This window comes from Aethalodelphis obliquidens, unplaced genomic scaffold (genome assembly GCF_003676395.1).
Source record: "Aethalodelphis obliquidens isolate GAN/ISIS:26980383/991018 unplaced genomic scaffold, ASM367639v1 scaffold116, whole genome shotgun sequence".
Classification (NCBI taxonomy): Eukaryota; Metazoa; Chordata; class Mammalia; order Artiodactyla; family Delphinidae; genus Aethalodelphis; species Aethalodelphis obliquidens.
In genome coordinates this window covers 1,695,305-1,714,175 of record NW_020838060.1, presented here as the reverse complement: position 1 = coordinate 1,714,175, position 18,871 = coordinate 1,695,305, and the positions used below count along the sequence as shown (strand labels likewise).

General features: G+C 56.8%; 1 protein-coding gene across 50 annotated transcripts; it reads left to right on the top strand.

The window, feature by feature from the left end:
* The first annotated feature begins 325 nt into the window (after positions 1–325).
* CELF3 (CUGBP Elav-like family member 3) lies at positions 326–14,809 on the top strand. Of its 50 annotated transcripts, none has more exons than XM_027097698.1 (14): positions 637–781; positions 2,012–2,094; positions 7,204–7,252; positions 7,689–7,814; positions 7,952–8,031; positions 9,080–9,220; positions 9,425–9,566; positions 9,813–9,962; positions 10,379–10,444; positions 10,687–10,692; positions 10,751–10,809; positions 10,870–10,888; positions 11,121–11,204; positions 11,996–12,123. In XM_027097698.1, exons 1-14 carry the CDS (start codon positions 637–639, stop codon positions 12,121–12,123), a joined length of 1,278 nt encoding a protein of 425 aa, XP_026953499.1. The 50 variants fall into 50 exon arrangements, with proteins under 50 accessions (XP_026953470.1, XP_026953499.1, XP_026953476.1 ...); XM_027097675.1 differs by having other exon boundaries at positions 11,121–11,264; XM_027097692.1 differs by having other exon boundaries at positions 10,748–10,809.
* Positions 14,810–18,871: the final 4,062 nt, after the last annotated feature.

Below are 18,871 nucleotides of genomic sequence, written 5' to 3'. Positions count from 1 at the left end.
GACCGGGGGGGGGGTGGGAGGGGGGCTGAGGGGAGGACCTGAAGGGAGGCGGCAGGGCCAAAGGGACCCCCGGCGCCCTGCCGCCATCAGAGATCAAGCATCTGGCATCAGGGATCTTCGGACCCAGCAGAAGGATCAGCCACAGGGGAGGTGTCCTCCCAGGGAAGCCAACGAGAGCTCCACCTGCCCCACATCAGGAGTGCCCCCCCCAACGCTGCTGGCAACCATACCAGGACCCTAACCCCTCAGCCTGCAACCCCATCACCCTCCTCAGGCCCTTTCCTCCACCTCCAGCTCTAATCTCAACCCCTAGTTCCCAGCGCCCCTGCTACCACCCTAACCCTCCAGGTCTTGGCCACACTGCCCCCCATCCTGGGATATCTGCCAGATCTCTGGGAGGGAGATCGTTTGCTTGGGCTATGCCCCCTGGTGGCATGACAGTGTCTGCCTAGACCCCTGACCCCGAGCCCTCAACTCCCTGGGCCTCCTTTGTGTGAAGAGCGGCCCCTCCGCTCAGCACTGTGGTTGAGGCCAAAGGGAAAGCCAGCCCCAGCCACTTGCCTCCTTGCTGGGCAGCTCCCCCTGGCCTTCGGGCCTCTCCCTGCTCCCCTCGGCCCCTTCTCCTGGGCCGCCCCAATGAAGGAACCGGATGCCATCAAGCTGTTTGTGGGGCAGATACCGAGGCATCTGGAGGAAAAGGACCTGAAACCCATCTTCGAACAGTTTGGTCGGATCTTCGAGCTGACTGTCATCAAGGACAAGTACACCGGGCTGCACAAGGGTGAGGGGTCAGGCCAGGCTGGAGAGGCTTCAGGGAGTGGGCTGGGAGGTTGGGAGGCTGGGAGGAGGTGGGGAAGCCAGGCTGGAGGGATGGAGTGGCTGGAGAAGGCTGATCTGGAAGGAAAAGAGTTCATGGGCTGGGGAGTGTGGATGGAGGAGCTAGAAGAGAACTCAGCTAGGGTGAGCAGGAGACCCCAGGTGGAGGACCAAGGAGAGCCTCTCTGGGGGAAGAGTTGTCCAGGTGGCTGCAGAGATGTGGACCCCAAAGTTAAGGGGGATGATGTGGATGAACTCAAGGAAGGATGGAGGAACGAGAGAGCTGGTTTGAAAGATAAGGAGCTGGGCAGCGGTGTGTGTGTGGAGGGGGGCAGCACGCACAAGACTGAGAGTCTTAGTAGCCTCAGATACTATTGGGATGGGGTCGGGACACAGGGTCAGGTGCTCAACCTGGAAAGAGTGGATGTTCGTGGAGTGGGCAGGGCAGCTCCAGAACTAAAGAGGGGGACCTGGGAAACAGTGTAGGACAGAGATTGGTAAAGATCTGGGAAGCGTAGGGACTCGAAAGTTAAGGGAGCTGGGGGTGAAAGAGGATGTGCCTCAGGCCAAAGGGCTGTGCAGCTAAGCAGGGTCAGGCCTGGGGTCAGGCCTTGGAGAGCCCCAGACACTGGGAGTCAGAGGGGCCACGCTGCCTCCCCCTCCACCGGCCCAGGGACTCCGGCTCCCCACTCTTCCCTTTCCTTCTCTAGTCAGCTCTCCACCCTCCACCTGCCTCCCATGGAGCTGGAGAGAGAGGAGGAAATAGAGAAAATGGGAGAGGAGAGGGCTGATGATGACCAAGATGGAGGGAGGTGGAGGCAAAGGAGAAAGGGGAAAGGAGACCAGCTAAGGAAGAGAGAAAACCACACCACACGTACTTGTCTGGAGATCACATGCCCCTTCTCCTCCCCCCACACAAAGCCCCAGCTCCCACAGCCCAGGCGTTCTCCCTCTTCCATCACCCCACCATGTAAGCCTCCTGGTCTCGGGGTCTCTGCCCTGTGCTCATCAGCCCAGGGACTCCGGGGACGAATGTGCACCCCCTCTCAGACACCTCCCCACCCCAGCAGGCAGAAGGTGGCAAGAAGGGACAAGCTTCCCAGTCCTCAGTTTCGTGGGGGGTAGGGGGCCTTTTAGGGAGGGGAGACCGGGGACTTACCCCCGACCCGGTCTCTCTGCCCCTGCCCCTCCTCAGGATGTGCCTTCCTGACATACTGTGCCCGCGATTCAGCCCTGAAGGCCCAGAGCGCCCTGCACGAACAGAAGACGCTTCCAGGGGTGAGTCCCGGCCTTTTCAAGGCCAGGGGGCTGAGAAGGGCCTTAGAAGGGGCACCACCTTCCCAAGACACTGAGTGTATTTTCCACCTCCTCTCATCACCGGGAAGCCCCTGCCTCCTTGTAGCACCCCGCCTCCTTGCTGAAGATGCACGCATTTCTTCTCACCAAGAGAGAAGGAAAACAGCGATGAGCAGAGTAGATATAACCCTTGCAAAGAGCAGAGGTAGCCCTTTCCCCACTTCCCAACCTGCCCCTGGGGCAGCACTCAGAGGAGGGACTTAGCTGGTTGGGAGGCATGGGGAGAAGACTTTGGACACCAAGTGCAGGGCCGAGTGAGCAGGAGGCACTCAGGCACTCTTTCTGGCTCTGGGGAGGAAATCTGCCTGTGAAATGGGGGAGGGGTGCCTGCGGCCAGAGATGGGCAGCTGGTGCCTGCCCGCCTGGCATCTCTGTGCTGACTTCTGAGGTCGAACAGGCTCACCTCGCCTCTCCCAGGAAAAGCCGCGGGAACAGTGCCACAGGGCATCAGGGTGGTCAGGGCCTGGTGGGCCTGGGCTGGGAGTAAGCCCTGCAGAGGGGGGCTGCGGGCAGCAGACAAGGGCAGGGGCAGCCATCAGTGTGGAAGATCAGGCCTGACCCCACCAAGTGTGCCCAGGGAGGCAGGGGGTGCCTCTGACGTGGCCTCCCTCCTGCAAGGTCAGAGCTCTTTGTCTTCTTCCCAGGCAGCCTTGCAGCTCATCCCAGGCCTGGGCTGGCACGGACAGGAATAAAGAATCTCAGACTGCCCCCCAGTTACCCATCCTGTGGGGAAGGGATGTGCCGTTCCCTTTCTGTATCTATCGGCTTCTGTTGTCTTCCCTGGAAAGTACCTCTTGAGAGCTAACTCCACCCTTCCCTCCAGCCAACATTTGCTAAACACAGTCTGAGTGCTGGAGACACACCTGTCACATCTTCTCCTTCCCTCGTGTGGGAATGGAGATGGAGCCCGATCCTCTAGCTCTTCCTGGGAGAGAAATAGACAAAACAGATGGGAAGGGTGGCGGGGGGGATCTAGGAAAATTAGAACTGTCTCCACCACTCCCAACTTCACCCCCTCCATGGCTCTGTGACCCTCTGTGGCCCTCAACCCTAAATACCACTATAGGAAAGCAGATCTGCTGCCAGCTCCCCACCTTCACCCCACTATCTTATCCGGTCGGGGGCAAGGTAGCCCAGAAGAGCCATCGCCCACAGAGTTAAGGATCTGTGTATGTGTGAGCAGGCTCGGGCTCTAAGAAGCGTGTGTGTGTGTGTGTGTGTGTGTGTGTGTGTGTGTTTGGGCACATGAAGCCCTGTTCCCATCACATGACCTCACAACTCTCCTCTCTCTTTCCTCTGGGGAGGCCCCCCACAAATCAGCTTTCATTTCCATTGCCGTTTCTCTTTTTCTGTTGTCTCCTATCTCTCAGAGCCCCTGCGGAAACCAGAGAGGGACAAGGGAGAAGGTAGAAAGCAGGGGTACTGGAGTGGGGACATGGGTGAGAGAGACGGCGCCGGGTGCACAGGAGCCCCAGGGCCATCTGTGCCAGCTGGGGGCTTCTGCCCTGGCTCTGTCCCCCTCCAGCTGCCTGTGTGGCTCAGACGGGGCTACGCCCTGGGTGTGGAAAGGCGCTGCCTCCTCTTCCTGAGGTAATAAGGCCCAGGGTGGGAGGCGAGTGAGAAGAGAGCCCCAGTTAATAATTGTCGAGCCTTGCCCCAAGCTCCCAGGTGAGGTTGAGTCCTCCACTTTGGCCCTTGCCCCAGGGGACAGAATCCAGAGGCACCTGACAGAGCCTTTAGTAGGAAATGAGGGGTTCTATCATCCAAGGGGCCCCCCCGTGCTGGGGGTTTGGGGGAGCAGATGTCTATAACCAAGCTCTGCCTGACCCTTTGTGCCCCCAGATCTTTTCTCAGCCACCTGCCTTTCTGGCAGCAGTGTTTCCCCTCAGACAGTCATTGAGTGTGTGTGTGTGTGTGTGTGTGTGTGTGTGTGTGTCCAGTGTGCCCGCTCTTGCACAACTGTGTTGGGAAGTTCCTCCTACTGTCTAATCTCCGTGCCCTGACTGCAGGTTCTTTCTCTAATGGGGGCATTTACTCGCTCTCCTTTCTCCTCATCTTTGTCAGCTCAGAATCCGGAAGATGCCACCATATTTGAGTGACGCTTCAGGCTGCAGAGAGAAAGAATGGGAGCTGGGCCTATGGCCATGGAACCGCATTTCCTTCTCTCTCCCCTAAGAGTTCCCAGGAGAGGCTCTGTCACAGGTCCCTGGATTCTTCCTAGGAGCAGGGTGTGACCTCCTGGAGGTGGTGGTGGGAAGGACCCCTGTCTGGCCTGCGCTTCCCCCTCTACTTGGGCCAAAATCCCACTCTGGGGACATGGGTCCTCCCCGTCATCTTGCCGTTGGGCAGGTGGATTCTGGCTCCATGGAGAGGACCTGTGTGTGGTCTGGGACACCAGGCGCAAGTCTGGAGTCGGGAGTGGCAGGGCACCAGGCCTGTGCCCTCAGGAAAATTAGATCTGTGGGCATGGGGAGCTCTTCTTGGAAGTGGAGTCTTAGCTATTGGTGAGAGGGACTTACTTACAAGTGACCATGTTGGTAGGGGCCTCAGGGATACTTGGTAGGAGTATAAATAGCCCCTTCTTCTTTGGGAGGCCCTGGGGAGGGCTTATCACCTGGCGGGTGGTAGCTAGGGAAGAGAGGCGCCCGGCGCCAGGTTGCCCGGTAAACAGGGTCCAGCTGGACTCAGGGGAGGAGGCAGGTGTGCCCGAGCTGAGCTAACAAAGGCCGAGCTTCCCACAGGAAGTGCCAGGCCAAGGAGGAGAGGCTGGGAACGGGGCACTGGGGGCCACTGAGGGAGGAGTCTGTCTGTGAGGGAGTGGGGAGAGCCTTCCGTCAACGTGGTCTGTGCTGTGGTCTGCGCACTTGTGTGTGTGTTTGTGCGAATCCATGTCAGCTGTGGATACTTATTGATATGCTATTTTTGTGCCTGGGAGCCTTGCAGGGAGGGAACACCATCCTTTCTCCCTGGATCCCAGGTTCCCCATCCCCAGCTAGAGCAACAAATCCCCAGGGGCCTGTTGGGAAGGGGTTAGTGCCGAGCATAAGAATTCCTCGAAGCTGTGACTCCAATCCTACCTCTCCTGTAGTGGGAGCTGGGGGGCTGGCTGCTGACCTGCCTGTAAGAGGACTTCCTGATGGCTTTGACTGGAGTACGGGAGAGAAGGGGAGTGAAGGACCAAGAGTCCTGAGTGTCTGGCCCCCACCCCTTGCTACACACACACAAACTCACACGCGCTCCTGAGGAGATTGAACCTCCGATGGGATAATCCCAGATTGGTGGAGGATAAAGCTGGGGCAGATTGGCCGGAGGATTTGTGTGACTGTTCCCCCTCCACCACCCCCACCCCCACCCCCAGCTGCTCTCAGATCCAGAGATTGGGGGGGAGGGGTGGACAGGGAGGAAGTAGTGGTTGAGGCGGGGCCTAGATTTGATCCGGGCTGAAAATACCTCACCTGCAGAGTCCAGCCAGACTGACTGGCATGGCGTGACACCTGGGAACAGGGTGCAGTGTGAGAAGGGGCAGGGGCAACTATCATTTCTGCACTTCTCTGTGTTAAGTGCTGACACACAAGACCTCAAGGCTAGAATACTAGAGCTGAGGGGAACCTGACTCTAGATCGCCTGATCCAGCCCATTTTACAGATGAGGAAGCTGAGGCCTAGAGGAGAGAAATGACTTGTCCAAGGTCACCCAGCCAGTGAGTGGCAGAGCCAGTCCTCGAAGTCCAGTGCCTTTCCTGAGGGTAACTTTGGCCCCACCTCAGAATTTGGATGAATGTTTTCTTCTGTTTACTTATTTTTTTGGTCACTAGAACTAGGGCTGCCCCACCATCAGATGAGTGGGGTGGCCAGGTGTGGCCCCAGCGGTCAAAGCCTTCAACAGCAAAATATTTTCAGATGTGAAATACTGAGTCCTTCCCTCCCTCTCCAGTTCCTAAGATGCTCCCCACACTGGTTAAGGAAATCAACCTGCAGGAGTCATTCCCAAGTCCTCTTACCAGACAGGAACATGGAGTGGGGAACTGTCTGCATTTCCACTGGAGGCTGAACAAAGGGAGATGCTGCAGGAGTAGGGAGAGGGTAGAGCTCAGGAGGACTTCTGGGTACCCGGAGAATCGCGAAAGAGCACAGGACAGCATTTCCTCCTTTAGAGCTGTCTTGGCGGTGAGACATCAAGGATTTGATCTGGAGGAGGAAGGCAGGAGCTTGGACAGTATGGCCCCTGCAGGGCCTGCTCAGCGCCTCCCTCCAGAATCAGGAAGCTCTCCTGGGCCCCTCCCCCACCTCCCAGCCCCCACCAAATCCTCCACCCCCAGCATACCCTGTTCCCACCCCCCCTCTCCACTCCTTCTCCGGGTGTGTGGAGCAGCACAAGTGATGACGTCACCATGGTCGCCTGGGCGACGGGGACGGATAAATCAGGCTGAGTGGGCGGTTGCCATGGCGCGCATTCTCCCGTTGCCACGGAGACTGGGCATCTGCTCCCTTTGTGCTGCCCGAGTGCCTTCCCCCAGGGGTCAAGGGGTGTAGGGGGGCAGAAAGAGAGGCAAACACACCTCTAGGGGTCAGAAGGAAGTCGGGGCATCTGTGGGGTCTCCCTCAGTCTAGAGTCTTCCTTGGGGCTGCTTGAGGGGGTGGCCTCTGTTGCTCCTACTTTGTAGAACTGAGGCAGCTTTTGCTGAACAGCCCTTAGTTGGGCTCTAACTCAGGACCCGGGTCCTATGGGCAGCCCCACTCTCCCCCTAAGGAGGGCAGCACCTCTCCCTGGCCAAATCATCTGGGGCCCTACCTGAGCTTAGAGTCGTGCCCCAGGAGCATCCTCCTCTACATCCTCTCCTTCCACTACCTCTAATCCCCTCAGGTCCAATCCTAAACAAGATTAAGCCCCATCCCTCCCTTCCCATCAGCACTTTGGAGGGCTGGGCCTGGGGCTTACTCCCTCTAGCCTCTCCACAGGTCCTGGCCTGGGGAGGCCTCCTGGGGTGGTCAGAGGAGGTCCCCAGCAGTTGCTTTCTCTTCTTTCCTTTAGATGAACAGGCCGATCCAGGTCAAGCCAGCCGACAGCGAGAGCCGAGGAGGTAGGTTCTGTACCTTGGGACTCAATCCTTCTCCCTCAGTCCGCAGGCCTAGGACTTGGAGTAGCTGAGGGGCAGGCTTTCTGAGGAAGAAAGTCTGAGAATTCTGAAGGGTTCCCAGTCAAGATGGGCATAGGAGTCAGGGTGGCCAGAGGGGATGTGATCCAGCCCATTGCAGAGACGGCAAGACTGAGGCCCAGAGTGGAGTGCAAGTCAGTCCTTCAGAACTGGTATGCACAGTCTATGTATCTGCAGCCCATCCCCCAACCATCCCTTCTTTCACGCCCTAGAGCCATCGGTCAGGGGTGAGGGGAGTTCCAGGGAAGAGCTGAAGGCGAAGGGGAGGGGTCTCTCTGCCTGTCCCAAGCTGGAGCAGGGCTGGGAAAGCAGCCTGGAGGCCCTGAACCTGCCCCTCCTCCTGTGCCCTACCCGCCAGAAGACCGGAAGCTCTTTGTGGGGATGCTAGGGAAGCAGCAGACAGATGAGGACGTCCGGAAGATGTTCGAGCCTTTCGGGACCATAGACGAGTGCACTGTGCTCCGGGGCCCAGACGGCACCAGCAAAGGTAGCCCACAGATACCCCTTCCCCGCCGGGCATTCCGCCTTCCTGCCCCTCCCCCACTGGTTCCGTGGGCAATGGGGACTGTCGGGGCCCTCAAGGGTGGGCACTCACCCCTTCCTCCTCCCTCTTGAACTCTCCAGGCTGCGCCTTCGTGAAGTTCCAGACTCACGCCGAGGCCCAGGCCGCCATCAACACCCTTCACAGCAGCCGGACCCTGCCGGTGAGTCCCGCTGCCCCAGCCCTCAGGCCTCTTCCAGCCTGGCTGGGCCCATGCCAGACCCTGGCTCAGAGGGCGCAGTCCGTTTTGGATAGGGTCTTTACTATCCAGAATGGACTGCCTATTATTGAATGACTATTATTCAAAAAGAATTTTCTGGCAGAAGAATCAAACCTCTTAGGGACAGCTTCCCCTTTCCAATAACATCTCCCAGCCCCTCCTCTCCTGCCTCCTCCAGCCCTCAGCCCTGGTCACCTCTCACCTCTTCTCCCTCCTTCCCATATCGCATCCCCCCCCCCCCCCCGCCTCACTGGCTGGGCATCGGGACACTTGCTTAGAGGCCCCGCGTGCCCTCTGCACATTCATCCTGCTGCCCCACACATTAGCAGTGGGTCAGCTGACTGATCTCGCAGAGGGCTCCCCCAGCAGAACAAACCTCTCAGAAGGAACTAGCTAGCTCCCAAGGAGGTGAGCTTCCTATAACTCGAGGTTCTCCAGCAGAGGCTGGGCAAACACTTAGCAGGGACCTGGGCAGCATCAGATAGAGAACTGCGTTCCAGACCCTAGGATTCCACAACAGTCCTTGCAAATGTTCCAGGCTGGTTTTTATTTGGCATAGGCTGGTATGAAACTTTGAGGCTGCATCCCTGAGCACACCGTGAGGACTGGGATGTGGGAGCATGGGGTGAGGTAAGGGGGTGGGGTAGCTACCAGGCAAGACGAGCTTGAGGTTAAACGTTTGCTGTGGCTTGATCCACCCTGGGGAGGATTTCCGGCTCAGAATCTTCATGGAGAAGCCAGGACTGCCCTTTGCATTCTGGGAGCACTTTCCCTTTCCCAGCACATTCCTCTACGTTTTTTAGTCTCTTGCACAGTCTGGCACAGGGGGAGGGTGGGATGAAAGTCTCCCCGCTTTGACATAGGCACAATGATGGCTGCCCTCCCAAAGAGGCCAAGCCACGCGTGGTGGAACTGAGGCCAGGACGTGAGGGCTCTGGGGAAGAAAGACCCCGACTCTGTCCCTCTGACCACATGGGGGGCCGGTGCCCAGGGTGCCTCGTCCAGCCTGGTGGTGAAGTTTGCTGACACGGAGAAGGAGCGAGGTCTCCGCCGAATGCAGCAGGTGGCCACCCAGCTGGGCATGTTCAGCCCCATCGCCCTCCAGTTCGGAGCCTACAGCGCCTACACCCAGGCCGTGAGCACTGCCCGCCACCCCCCGCCCTGCCCTCACGCCCCCCAACCCCTCCTCCCCGTGCTGGGCCGGGCCCATCCCCACGCTCTCCAGCGTCCTGCCCCCCCCGCCCCCACCACCAATGCCCAGGACCAGGGTTGGGAGGGGAGCCAGGCCAGGGTGCAGGGGGGCTGGCCCCACTCTCCTCTCTTCCCCTGTCCCCAGCTGATGCAGCAGCAGGCGGCCCTGGTAGCGGCTCACAGTGCCTACCTCAGCCCCATGGCCACCATGGCTGCCGTGCAGATGCAGCACATGGCCGCCATCAATGCCAATGGCCTCATCGCCACCCCCATCACCCCATCCTCAGGTAAGGTCCAGGCAGGGCTGAGCTGGGTGTGAGTGGGGCAGGTCAGGGGAGCTACCACGTGGTGGGGGAGGGGAGGGGGGCACAGGGCATCACTCAGGGAAGCCATGGGGGCTGGGAGGGGTTCAGGGGTCAGAGAGTAGCCTGCTTCCTCCCCTCTGCCCTCAGACTTGTTGACTGCTTCTCTGCATTTGTGTGTATGTGTGTGTCTGCTTCTCTGTTCTGTCTCTGCCGCTTTCTCTTCCCCAGGAACCAGCACCCCTCCTGCCATCGCTGCCACGCCCGTCTCTGCAATCCCTGCTGCCCTGGGCGTCAACGGCTACAGCCCGGTGCCCACCCAGCCCACTGGGCAGCCTGCCCCTGATGCTCTGTATCCCAACGGGGTTCACCCCTACCCAGGTGGGGTTCTCTGCCTACCCACCCCTCTCCCCAGCAACCGCCCCAGCTATCGCTCTCACTGCCGGCAGGCATGACACACCTTCCCTCTCCAGGCTGTGGGGTGATAACGGCGCTTTTTCCTGCTCTGTCACCCTGGGCAGGGATGTTCCTTCCTGGTCTCAGCCAGGGAAGCTGAGGCACAGAGAGGCGAAGTGAGTTCGTCCAGGGTTGCACAGCCAGTCACAGACTCAAGTCTTGCTAACGCCAGGCTCTCCCCTCTCCCTACGGCTCTGTGCATTTCCACCCTCTCATTTCACATCCCATGCTCTCCCATGAGGCTCTCCTCCCCACCTGCCTGACCTCTGCTCCAAGAGGCACTGGTGGGGCTCCCAGCAGCATCCCAGCCCCACCCTCACGGTCAGTGCTGCTCTCCCCAGCCCAGAGCCCCGCGGCCCCCGTGGACCCCCTGCAGCAGGCCTACGCGGGGATGCAGCACTATACAGGTGAGGAGCCCCAGCGCAGGCCCCGGCCTGGGTGGAAGGGTTGGTAAGAGCAAAAGAGGCCCAGAAGTTGGGCCTGGGCTTCGTGCTGTCTGCCAGCCACCCCGTCAGACTTCCCAGCAGGCCATACCTGTGAGGACACGCCTTTACGGGCACGGTCTGAGGCAGCTCCCCCTCTGACACCTCTCGGCCCTGTCCACTCCATCGGCCTGGGCGAGGGAGAGGGGGACTGGGGTGGCTGGGAGGGCCAGGTGGGGCAGGGGCCTCTCAGGAACCCCATTAGCTCTCTCTGTCCTCCCCCCGCAGCAGCCTACCCGGCAGCCTACAGCCTGGTGGCGCCCGCGTTCCCACAGCCTCCCGCCCTGGTGGCCCAGCAGCCTCCGCCTCCCCCCCAGCAGCAGCAGCAGCAGCAGCAGCAGCAGCAGCAGCAGCAGCAGCAACGGGAAGGTGCGGCCTGGGCGGGGAGTCCCAGCCAAGAGCCTTCAGGGCTGGGGTGCCCTTGCCGTGGGCTCCAAGGCCAGCTCTGGTCCCCTGTGTGGGGATGAAACTGGGGGGAGGGGGGCAGGTGAGGTGGCTGGCGCCCTGGCCCACATGTTGGGGGCTGCCTTCCCCAGCCCCCTGTACCTTGAGTCTGTCTCCCAGTCACTGAGCTCTTCCTTCTGTCTCCACTGCCACCCAGGCCCTGATGGCTGCAACATCTTCATCTACCACCTGCCCCAGGAGTTCACTGACTCAGAGATCCTCCAGATGTTTGTCCCCTTTGGCCACGTCATCTCAGCCAAAGTCTTTGTTGACCGGGCCACCAATCAGAGCAAGTGTTTTGGTAAGAATATGATGATCTAAAAGATAAAATATAGCACATTTTGGCCAAACTCCAGATGAGGTCAAGATCTGATGCATTTGCAGGCACTTATGGTTGCAATGGACCCAGTAGTTGAAATCCAGATTGTCCAAGAGTCTGAAAGGACCAGTTTTTACACTCCTGACATCCCATACCAGCTGCTGGCCCAGGCCCATCTCTTCCTCCAGAAAACCACATCTTTTCTCCTTAAGAACTGGTCAGATCCATGCTCTGTGAGGATTGGAAGAGGCTCGGGAACTGGGGAAGTTCAGTTGTCAAAAGGAAGGCTTAGGGAGCAGGGTTTAGCTGCCTTCACTCTTTGAAAGGCTGCTTCAGGGGAGAAAGGGGACGTGCTTGTCCTCTGGGCTTCAGAAGTCATTTAGGGTCCGGAGTGGAGGTTTCAAAAGGCAGGTTCTGAGCTACCCAGGCCAAGGAAGGGGCTGCCGCCCCTCAAAGAATGCTGAAAGGAATGTCCCAGGGTGTGTGAGAGGCTGGACTGGACCCATTCACTCAGCCTGTCAACCAACAACTACTTACCGAAAGCCTCCTGTGTGCTGGGCAGTTTTCCGGGCATTTGGGAGACCTGGAGGAAGTAGGGTGGTGACGGGAAAGCAAAGAGCAGGCCTCGGCCTAAGCACAGGACAGTGGGGCAGGGCTGGGGGGGGCGGGGGGGGGTTGGCGCTGGGCCAGGCCTTATGCCCCTCTCACCTCAGGCTTTGTGAGTTTCGACAATCCGGCCAGTGCCCAGGCTGCCATCCAGGCCATGAACGGTTTCCAGATTGGCATGAAGCGCCTCAAAGTCCAGCTAAAGCGGCCTAAGGATGCCAACCGGCCCTACTGAGGGCCCCAGGTGGGTCCCGCTCCCGTCCTGTGACCTCTGCAGCCCCTTCACATGGCAGCCAGGGCCCTCACTTGGACTGCCCCCACCCCCTTTCCCACCACCCTCAGGGATGCCCACCCCTGACTCTGGGCACTGGAGGCAGGGATCTGCAGCAGCTTCCTCAGCTGTTTTTCAATCACCCAAGTCTCTCTCTCTTTCACTTTCTCTCTCTCGCTCTCTCACACACATACACACACACACGCACACACACATGCATGCGCGTGTGCACACACACTCACACTGTGACCCCAGAGAGAGCCAGGTCTGTATATGTCTGTGTCCACTCCCTAGAACCTCCCCAATATCTGGTCTCGTTTGTCTGGTCAGTGTCCATGTGTCTTGTGTGTCTCTTTTTCTGGTTTTCCTTTAGGTTGGAGTAGAATTAGGGGAGTAGGGTTTGGGGAATAGGGGGCTGGTTTAGGGTACTGGAGGGTCCTAGAATCACTGGCTCCTAGAATATCTGTTGGCCTGAGAAGTGGGGACATCAGGTCCCGGTGCCCTGGACCCCAGGTGATTTCCCTCATGTGGCAGCAGACCCACGGGACAGGGGAGAGTACACAGAACAGACTGGGGGGAGTCCGAGTGTCAGGGCTCTGGGGAGCAGCTTTGGTTCAGGTGGAGGCAGCTGGAATGCTGGACTGCCTGTGAATTTCACTTAACAGGTCCCCTCCTCCCCACTGCCCGCCAGCCGCCAACCTCATGGCCACAGAGCTGTGAGCTTTCATTACTTTTGTGTTGTTTAATCTCCTTTGGACCAAACCCCTGAAAAAAAAAACAACCCAAGAACAATCCCCACATTTTCTGTTTTTCCCCCTTTCCCCCCAATCCTGGCTGCTTAACTCCTCCCACCCTGGGGGCCCCCCAGCCCAGGGCCCGTGTCCATTGTCGGCCGAAGCCCCCATCCCCGGACCCCTGCTCCGGGCCCCTGTAAGTTGCATGGAACGAGCGTGTTGTCTTTGGAGCCGATTGTTTGTTATTTGGGGAGGGGTCCGCGGAGGGAAGCGCCCCCCAGCCCAGAGTCAGGGCCGGGGGCAGCTCGCGGGATGTGCTTGGTCAACAGTGGTTGGTGACTGTGGTCTGTGTTCCGTGCATTTCTCTCTCGCTTTCTTTGTTCCTTTCCAAAAAGGAATGAGAGCGCCCCCTAGGGGCTGGGGGGTCTCGCTCGCCCCCAGTAGACTCCAGCCCTAAGTCCAGCCCTGGTTCCACCCTGGCCTGCTCTGCCGCCCTTTTGCGGATGCCCCCTTGCTCTTTTTCCAGGTGTCTGTCCCGACACTGCACCCTCCTCCTTTCTCTGAGTCACCTCTGCCTGCCTGTTTGTTGTCTCATTTCTTTGCCCCTCCTCCTCTAGTCCCTGTCTCCGTTATCTTCCATGTTCCTTCCCTCACGGGCTGTTTGAGTATTTCCTTCCTAATATCCTTTGGTTTCTTGTGTCATTCGTCCCTCCCTCCCGTCTCCTCCATCCCTGCCCCTTGTCGAATGGCTGGGGGGCCGGATGGTTCAGTTTGGACGGAGGCCTTTCTGATGACCTGCCTTCCTCAGCCGCCCCAGCTCCCTCTCCTCACCCAGGGCCTGGGACCTGCCTCAGCTGCCATCTTCTCCACAGCTTCACCCACGTTTCCTTCCTTCACAGGCCTGGAGACACCAGAGGAAGGGGCGCCTCACCCCCTCGCCCCACGACTGGCCCCAGCCCTCTCTGCACATCCGCCCTGGGCCTTGACTGGGCTCTGGGGCAAACGCTGCTTCATGGCCCTGGGGGCACAGGACACCGGCCCACTCCCACCACCCCGCCTCCCCGAAGGGCCTGTTTCCTCCCAGGTGCCCTTTTGGCCTTTGTGAGGGAGCAAGGAACAGGCTCGAAGGCTCTGGGGTATCTGCCTTCTGCTGGGGCTCCTGTGACGGGCCTTCTGCGCCCAGCCTTCGCACTTGCCTCCCCCAGCAGCGGGCCTCTTCTACCTGTGCGGCCCGGGAGGGCAGCAGGGGCCTCCCACATGCTCCCTGCCCACCCTCGCCCCAGCCTCGCCCCCATATTCGGGGTTTCTCAGAAGCTGGTTGTCACACTCCCTGTGGCCACCCTCAGCTCGAGGTAGGATATCCCTGAACCCTGGGCTCCCAGCCCTAAAACTCACTGCCTCCCCCAAGGGCCCCCTCCAAGGAGAACGTGGAGGAGCCCTGAGGGCTGCCTCTCCGCCAGTCAGCCACAGAGACCCTCCTCCTTTCACGAGGAAAAGACCTCCCCCAAACCCCTAAAAATGTTTACAGTCTCTGCTGGCCCCTCCGTGTAAATAGCACTACCACCCGTGCGTTATCCAGCCCGGCCCAGCCCGGACGCTGCCATTTCTCTTTCTGGGGGTTTAGACAATGTTTCCCTTGGATTTTCTCTCTCTCTTGAGTTCTCCCTTTGCTTTGGGGGGTAATTGGGTATTTGGGAGGAGGGGTGTGGGGCGGGCTAAAGGGGTTTATTACCTGATCATTTTCTCTAGAAAGAGGTTTTAGGGAAGAGAAATGGGGTGGGGGTGGGAGTGGTCCGGGGAGAGTGGGGAGTCCGTTTCAGACACTTCTCTATGCTTAACTTATTTATTTATTGCATTTTACTTTTAAAGAGTTGGTCTTTTCTGTCTAAATAAAGAAAAAGTTTAAAAGCATCAAATAAGTGTCTTGGGAGGTTGAAGGTAGGGGATGGATCGGGGACGGGGTGGGAGGGATGTGAGGAGAGTGAGGTTTGGGAGAGGAAACTCTATCAGGAAGGCCCAGCCCTTGCCTTTGAGCAGTGTCCAGGCACTGATCACGGCTTCATGATCCTATTCTTCTGCCCTTCTTTTGGGCTTAATTCTGGAATGCGCTGTAGAGCTGGGCACAGAGGGAAGAAAGCAGGTCAGCAGGCCTCTCTCCCGCATCCAGCCCTGTCCTTCTGAAGGCTGAGGACGTGCAGCCTCACACTCCAGACCTCCACTTCTCCCTTGTTCGTGTGAGGGAGCTGTCCCAGCACCCGGCCAGTGGGGCTACTGGGAGCTGACTATACCATCACCGTTTATGAAGCAGTTGCTCTGCATGTGATTCTGTTCTAGGCCCGTAATGTGCATTTTCTCATTTAACCTCCCAACAGCCCTATGAGGCAGGACAGAATTTTACAGACAGGGAAACGGAGGATTTGGAGGTTAGTTAACTTACCCAGTGTCACAGAGCGACTAAGGGATGGCTGCAGGAATAGAACCCAGGCCCCAAAGCCCATGAGGTGCTTGTCTCATAGCTTCAACTACCTGTTCTGTGACCTCAGGCAAAGATCCCAAGGAGTATCTAGCAGGCTGGAGCAGTGAAGGTGGACGCATTAGCCCTAAGGTCCCTGCAGTTTCTAGATTCCTCTCTGTGAATTGCTTTCAGGCTGGGCTTCACACAGGTATCGTCTTTAACTTCACAACATATGGGCCATTTGCTTCTAGGCAGCTACCTGCTACCCCACCCTCATTACGTCCTGCTTATAAAGTTGCTCACTTTCCAGCCCAGATCTGGCCTGAGGCCAGGATGAGTAAATCCCCACAACTCACCCCTCACTCTGCCCCATACTTCTGCCTTCTCTTAAACTGCCCCAAACTAAGAAGAGTTAAAAACAGAAGTAACATGTGCAGCACTATAGGGACTATCTGTGGACATTGTTTCAGGAAAAAACGTCTCTAGGATTGGAAAGACATCAAGGATGGGACTTACTCAGAAGAAAGAGAATCCAGTCAGGATTCTGAGCCAAGTACGCAGCATCTGAAATCTCAGTTAAATAGAGATTGTGTGTGTGTGTGTGTGTGTGTGTGTGTGTGTGTGTGCACGCGCGCATGTGCGTGCAGAGATGGGAAGAGGTGTGCAAGGAGGAAGGTAACAGGAGTTGGTATTAACACTATGAATTTTCCCCTGAGCTGCTCACCGTGGCTTTGCAACAGTTTCTGGTCAGGACAGAGAGATGGAAGGTTGGGTTTAAACCAAAGGGCATCTCCCAGAGTGATTTACTGACTGGTGGGTTCTCCTGAGATGTGGGAGCTGGGGGGACTCGGAAGGCTCCTCCTTCCTGGCATCTTTCCAGATCTCAGGCAGCCCCTGTGTGGTAGCCCTTCACACAAACATTGAAGACTACACTTACTGTCTGTCACTGCTCACTGCTGTCCCCTCTCCCTGCAAGGCTGCAGCCAGATTTTCTCCAGAGGAGCAGTAGATAAGTCAGGTTGAATGATGGGGATGAAGAAGACACAAAGGGTTCTGCTGGGGAGTCAAAACAACATCTGGGCAGGGATTCTCCAGGCCCTTTGACAGCAAAACATAGGAGGCCATCTGAGACGGAAAAGGAAGCTCCTAACTTGTTTCTTGTATGAACACAGACTTTTTCAGACATCATACTGGCTTCAAATGTAGTAGGAAGGGTATAAAGGAGGGATAGTTCTGCTAACTACCAAAGTCCACTAACATCTCTTCTGAGCAGAAGAGGCCCCAGTAATAAAATGCAGAAGAAACAGAAAATGATGACAATAGGATCTAACTTCAGACCAAACAAGATGAAACTCAGCACCAGTTTCTTCTAAAATAATCAAGTTACTGTTCAAATGTTAATGGCAGAATAAAGAGAAGAGAGAAGGAAAATAACTTCTCGAGGCAGAAGAGTGGAGCTGACAGGTTAGTAGCAGGGATTGGGAGAAGCCTTCTAGTTTTAGAAACAAAAACAGACATTTAGAAAAACATCCTCACTTAGGGGGGACCGTGGTGATGAGAATGTGGCAGGGGAAGCCCTGGATCGTTCCTTCAATGCATTCTCATCCCGTCTGTATTTTCTGAGCTTTAAAATGTATGAATGTAATGCAAAGTGTCTTGCTTCCTTAGGGTTGGACCCTTCAGTAGCTTGACACCCTCTCTCTGACTTTCAGGGTTGCCTTTGTCTTTTCATCCTCCTGCTAAAATTTCAAAGGCTGTCACAGCCTTGGCTGCTTGTATTTGTGATTGAAGGAATTGCCACTCATGGCCAAGCCTCATTCTCGTCTCCAAATCTGAGAACTTGAGCAGCCCTGGCTCAAGCTCCCGGCTCTTAGATTCTCCCTTCTCTGGCCCCTCTTTCGGTCTATCTCCCTGAGTAGTCAGCTCCCTCTTGCTCCCCATAAATGGGGTTGCATCTTCCCATCTGCTCAGTGAAAACGACTCCCAGCTATGTGTTTCTAACCTAATGTTTCTCCTGAACTCAGTTTCGGTAGTGCCTTTCCTCGCTCAGTCCTCCTTGCTTGTAAAGATCACCAGTGTGTATCCACCCAGGCCAAAACTCTGATTACACCCTTTCTCTCACATTTCATATCCAACCCCACTGCAAAGCCCTACTGGTTCTCTAAAATGCATTGGTGATGTATTCATGTCTGTCTCTCCATCTCCACCGCCATCAACACTGTCCAGGTCACCCTCGCCCACTGGAGGCCTGCAGTATCCTCCTTACCTGTCTCTGCATTTCCCCTCCTCCTCTCCTACAACGTGCTCTCCAGAGAAGACACCTGTCTTCTACGAATTCATTCACAGGTATTTACTCTGCCTTATCACCACTGTATCCTCACCATCCTCATCAGTGCCCAGAACATTAGAAGGTGCTCAGCAAATAATTAAGAAATAACTGCTGGACACCTGTATCTAGATTTCTCACACATGCCTGAATTATAATCGGTCCAAAGCTAAAATATTTTCTTCCCCAAGGTTCACCTAGCCGTGAAACCTTGGGAGTCTTTTACTCCTCTCACATCAACTCAGTGTTTAATGCTAAATCATAAATGATTGTACTTCCACAGTTTTTTCATACCCATTTCCCTCGTTTCAAGTTATCACTGCCTCCACTTACTAACTAATCACAGCAGTCTCCTAATTGATCCCTCTGTATGTATTCTGAAATATCAGTGTTTCTAAAGCGGAGCTGATGAAAAACAAAACTTCTCTGGTTCTTTTTTCTGGCTGTGCCGTGGCTTGTGGGATCTTAGTTCCCCAACCAGGGATTAAACCTGGGCCATCGGGAGTGACAGCGAAGAGTCCTAACCACTGGGCCGCCAGGGAATCCCCCCTCCCTTTTCTTTTTTTTAACGTAGAGCACTTCACCTGGCATTTAAGGCTCTTCGAAGGTTTATCTTCTGTTTTATTCCTACACACACCTTCAGTTCTAATCAAACAGGACTATTCATTGTTCATCTGGCCAAGTTTGATCCCCACCACACCCATGTCTTTTCATTCCCAATTACTAGTGTCTGGCACATAATGGCTCAGTAAAGCTTGCTGAATGCCTTCTTGTTGAAATTCTGCTCATTCTAAACAGTTCACTTTCTTCATCAAGATTTCCTTCATTGGGCTTCCCTGGTGGCGCAGTGGTTGAGAGTCCGCCTGCCGATGCAGGGGACACGGGTTCGTGCCCCGGTCCGCGAAGATCCCACATGTCGCGGAGTGGCTGGGCCCGTGAGCCATGGCCGCTGAGCCTGCGCGTCCAGAGCCTGCGCATCCAGAGCCTGTGCTCCACAACGGGAGAGGCCACAACAGTGAGAGGCCCGCGAACCGCAAAAAAAAAAAAAAAAAGATTTCCTTCATTGCCTTCACCCAGAGATCTTTCTCCCCTCCTTTTCTAGTCCTTCCGGCACTTAACCCTTCCACAGCTAGGTCATATGGTCATTCCTCTGAGAGGCTGCAAGTTAGCACAGTGTCTCTTACTTCGCTTTTGTCT

What these genes read in the sequence shown, in the direction of transcription:
- CELF3 (XM_027097668.1), top strand. Translation starts at nt 637, where the DNA reads ATGAAGGAACCGGATGCCATCAAGCTGTTTGTGGGGCAGATACCGAGG. An exon ending in AACAGAAGACGCTTCCAGGG is followed by an intron (nt 2,095 to 7,203) that starts GTGAGTCCCGGC and finishes TCTTTCCTTTAG; the next exon opens with ATGAACAGGCCGATCCAGGT. An exon ending in GGGGATGCAGCACTATACAG is followed by an intron (nt 10,445 to 10,747) that starts GTGAGGAGCCCC and finishes CTCCCCCCGCAG; the next exon opens with CAGCCTACCCGGCAGCCTAC.